This window comes from Dioscorea cayenensis, unplaced genomic scaffold, assembly GCF_009730915.1.
Source record: "Dioscorea cayenensis subsp. rotundata cultivar TDr96_F1 unplaced genomic scaffold, TDr96_F1_v2_PseudoChromosome.rev07_lg8_w22 25.fasta BLBR01002179.1, whole genome shotgun sequence".
Taxonomy (NCBI): Eukaryota; Viridiplantae; Streptophyta; class Magnoliopsida; order Dioscoreales; family Dioscoreaceae; genus Dioscorea; species Dioscorea cayenensis.
Window position 1 is genome coordinate 3,758 of NW_024088570.1, and position 2,286 is coordinate 6,043.

The 2,286-nt window shown below is 35.3% G+C and overlaps 1 protein-coding gene across 1 annotated transcript; it reads right to left on the bottom strand.

Moving 5' to 3' along the window:
* Nucleotides 1-206: 206 nt before the first annotated feature.
* Nucleotides 207-1,632, bottom strand: LOC120257553 (chromatin modification-related protein EAF1 B-like). Its single transcript, XM_039265013.1, has 3 exons — nt 1,582-1,632; nt 825-885; nt 207-742 (listed from the first exon to the last, which is right to left on the bottom strand). The coding sequence occupies exons 1-3, from the start codon at nt 1,627-1,629 to the stop codon at nt 207-209; spliced, it is 645 nt and encodes a 214-aa protein (XP_039120947.1). The 5' UTR covers nt 1,630-1,632.
* Nucleotides 1,633-2,286: the final 654 nt, after the last annotated feature.

Consider the following 2,286-nt stretch of genomic DNA (forward strand, 5'->3'; position numbering starts at 1 on the left):
AAATATTAAACTGAAAGGTGAGTCACCTGTTCATGTTGCATCATGGGGTCAACCTGCAACCTCTGTTCATAAGAGAAACCCTGCAATACAAGAGAATTTAGCCAATTTAACCACAAAATCAGACTAGACGGAAAAAAAATAGAAAATAGTCGTACATTTCCAGGAACAACTAAAACATTTGCATCTGCCAGATTCAGTGAATTCTTTTACCCTAGATGCTTAGGCTTCTTTTTCTTTTTAATTTTTGTAGATATTTCACTGTTGTCATATGGTAATTGGCTGTCATAGTCCATTGTAGACTCAACTTCCAGGTTTTTCCTGCACTGGGACCCAGCATGCATTGAACTCTGCTCATCTTGATACAAACTAGTAATCCCCACTTGAAACATCTGTTTTACTTCTAATTGCATGCCACCAGTAGGTGTGGTACTGAAAGGACTCACAAACCTCTGCCTAGCAGCTGTTCGCAAACGTTTTGTCGGTATTGAACCAACATTCAGAGCACCTGATGGTCCTTTTCCAATCAATGTTAATGGTTGATTTCCTATTCTACTATCTAAGCATGGTTCACCTGACAAATTTGCACCAGTTTCATATAATTTTGTGCCATATGACTTTTGCGGGAAGATTTTTCTCTTCTTGAGATTGAATTTTGAAGACCCACCACTTTCAAGTGTTCCAGGTAAAATATATGTGCCTGTTTCACCTTCCTCCTCTTCATATGTATTTTCATGATGTACATCTAATGAAAAAATAACAACAATGTAAGCATCAATAAACCAAATGATAAGCAGCAATAATAATCAACAGCACAGATTGATTACCAGCCACAGAATCACAAACAGATGCCTCACAGTCCTCTTGATGCATAGAGTTGCTACTTCTCTGGATTACAGTCAATAAGTTAACATCTAAACTTCATAAAGTAAATAAATTGAACATGAGGGCAGTTATGAAAATTGTCATTCAAGTATCATGATACATAATCACAAAGTAATTCACCAGTAGGAACATTAACTAAAGGAAGTGTAGTGCAATCAACAAGGCTTCCACCAGCACATGACCTCAGGAAGCTAAAGCATGCAGATTTTTTTCTCACATGCAAAGTGATCATTATCCCATCTCTAACACCCAAGTTGTAAATGAGCAATATTACTAGCACAACAAGGCCCAATCACCAGTAAGTAATTGAGAAACTACACACAGGATTATGTGCACATACTATATAAATTTAATGATCAACTCAAGATAGACAAAGTTAATAAAATAAATAAATAAATGGCCGAAATACAATGAAATAACAAACAAGTTCCACTCGCAGGGATACACATCGAAGAACCAAGCAGATAGAAGACGAAGCCGATTACTACAGGGCTCAAATATCTCATATATGGAAAGGAGAACAACAAATGCTAAATACATTAGATCATTGTGATGCTTTGGGTCAAATGTGCTTAATTCCACGGATCATATAGTATAATTCACGTGATACATCAAATTTTTTTCAACCCACTACGGATGTCAAGAGATTAGATTTGAAAGCAGTATCATGTAATAAACCACAAAAGGAATTTCTTTTACCTTATAACGTAACCAAAGAGATTCAATGGATTCTCTGTAGGCTTGCATAGCGCCATAAAAAATGAAAAGAAGGCATTTTAAATGAAAAGAGAGAATTGGCCTTAACTACTAAAAAAATGAAAAGAGTTTGGATCGAAGAAATCATAAACAATTATGATCATGCTATTAAAAAAACAATTGCGAGGCAAAAGTGGAGAATAAAACAAATTAAATAACTTATTTAAAAAAAAAGAAGGCATTTTTCCCACCAAAGAATTATAGATACTCAATACTCCAACAATTTCAAGTCTATCATTAATCAAGGATATAAAGAATGCCGAAGCCACCATAAAGCAGCAAACTTTCATACTTATAAAGAGATCAACAAGGATGAGAACAAAGACAACTCCTCAAGCGAAAGGGAAGGCAAAAACACAAACTAAATCAAGGAGTAGAATTTGAGGAAAATACCATATGATGCGTGAATTAAATAAATCAGAAGGAATGGTAAGTTAACGCACCGAGCATAGTCATCGTGCCAACAACATCACTAGGGTCCACTCCGAGACCCTCACAAGTACACAACACATCACATCATCCCCAAATCACTTCACTTCTTTTTAACCAAAAAAAAAATCCCCAAAAAAACTCCCATGACCAAATAAATAAATAATAAATAAATAAACAAACAAGTCAAAAAATCCCCATGTCCAAATCCCCATGTCC

Bases quoted from the DNA above. Each gene is read 5' to 3' on its own strand.
- LOC120257553 (XM_039265013.1), bottom strand. From the start codon at position 1,629: ATGCAAGCCTACAGAGAATCCATTGAATCTCTTTGGTTACGTTATAAG. The intron at 886-1,581 runs GTAAAAGAAATT...ACTGTAATCCAG, and splicing joins CTCTTTGGTTACGTTATAAG to AGAAGTAGCAACTCTATGCA. The intron at 743-824 runs GTAATCAATCTG...TTTTTTCATTAG, and splicing joins TGTTTGTGATTCTGTGGCTG to ATGTACATCATGAAAATACA.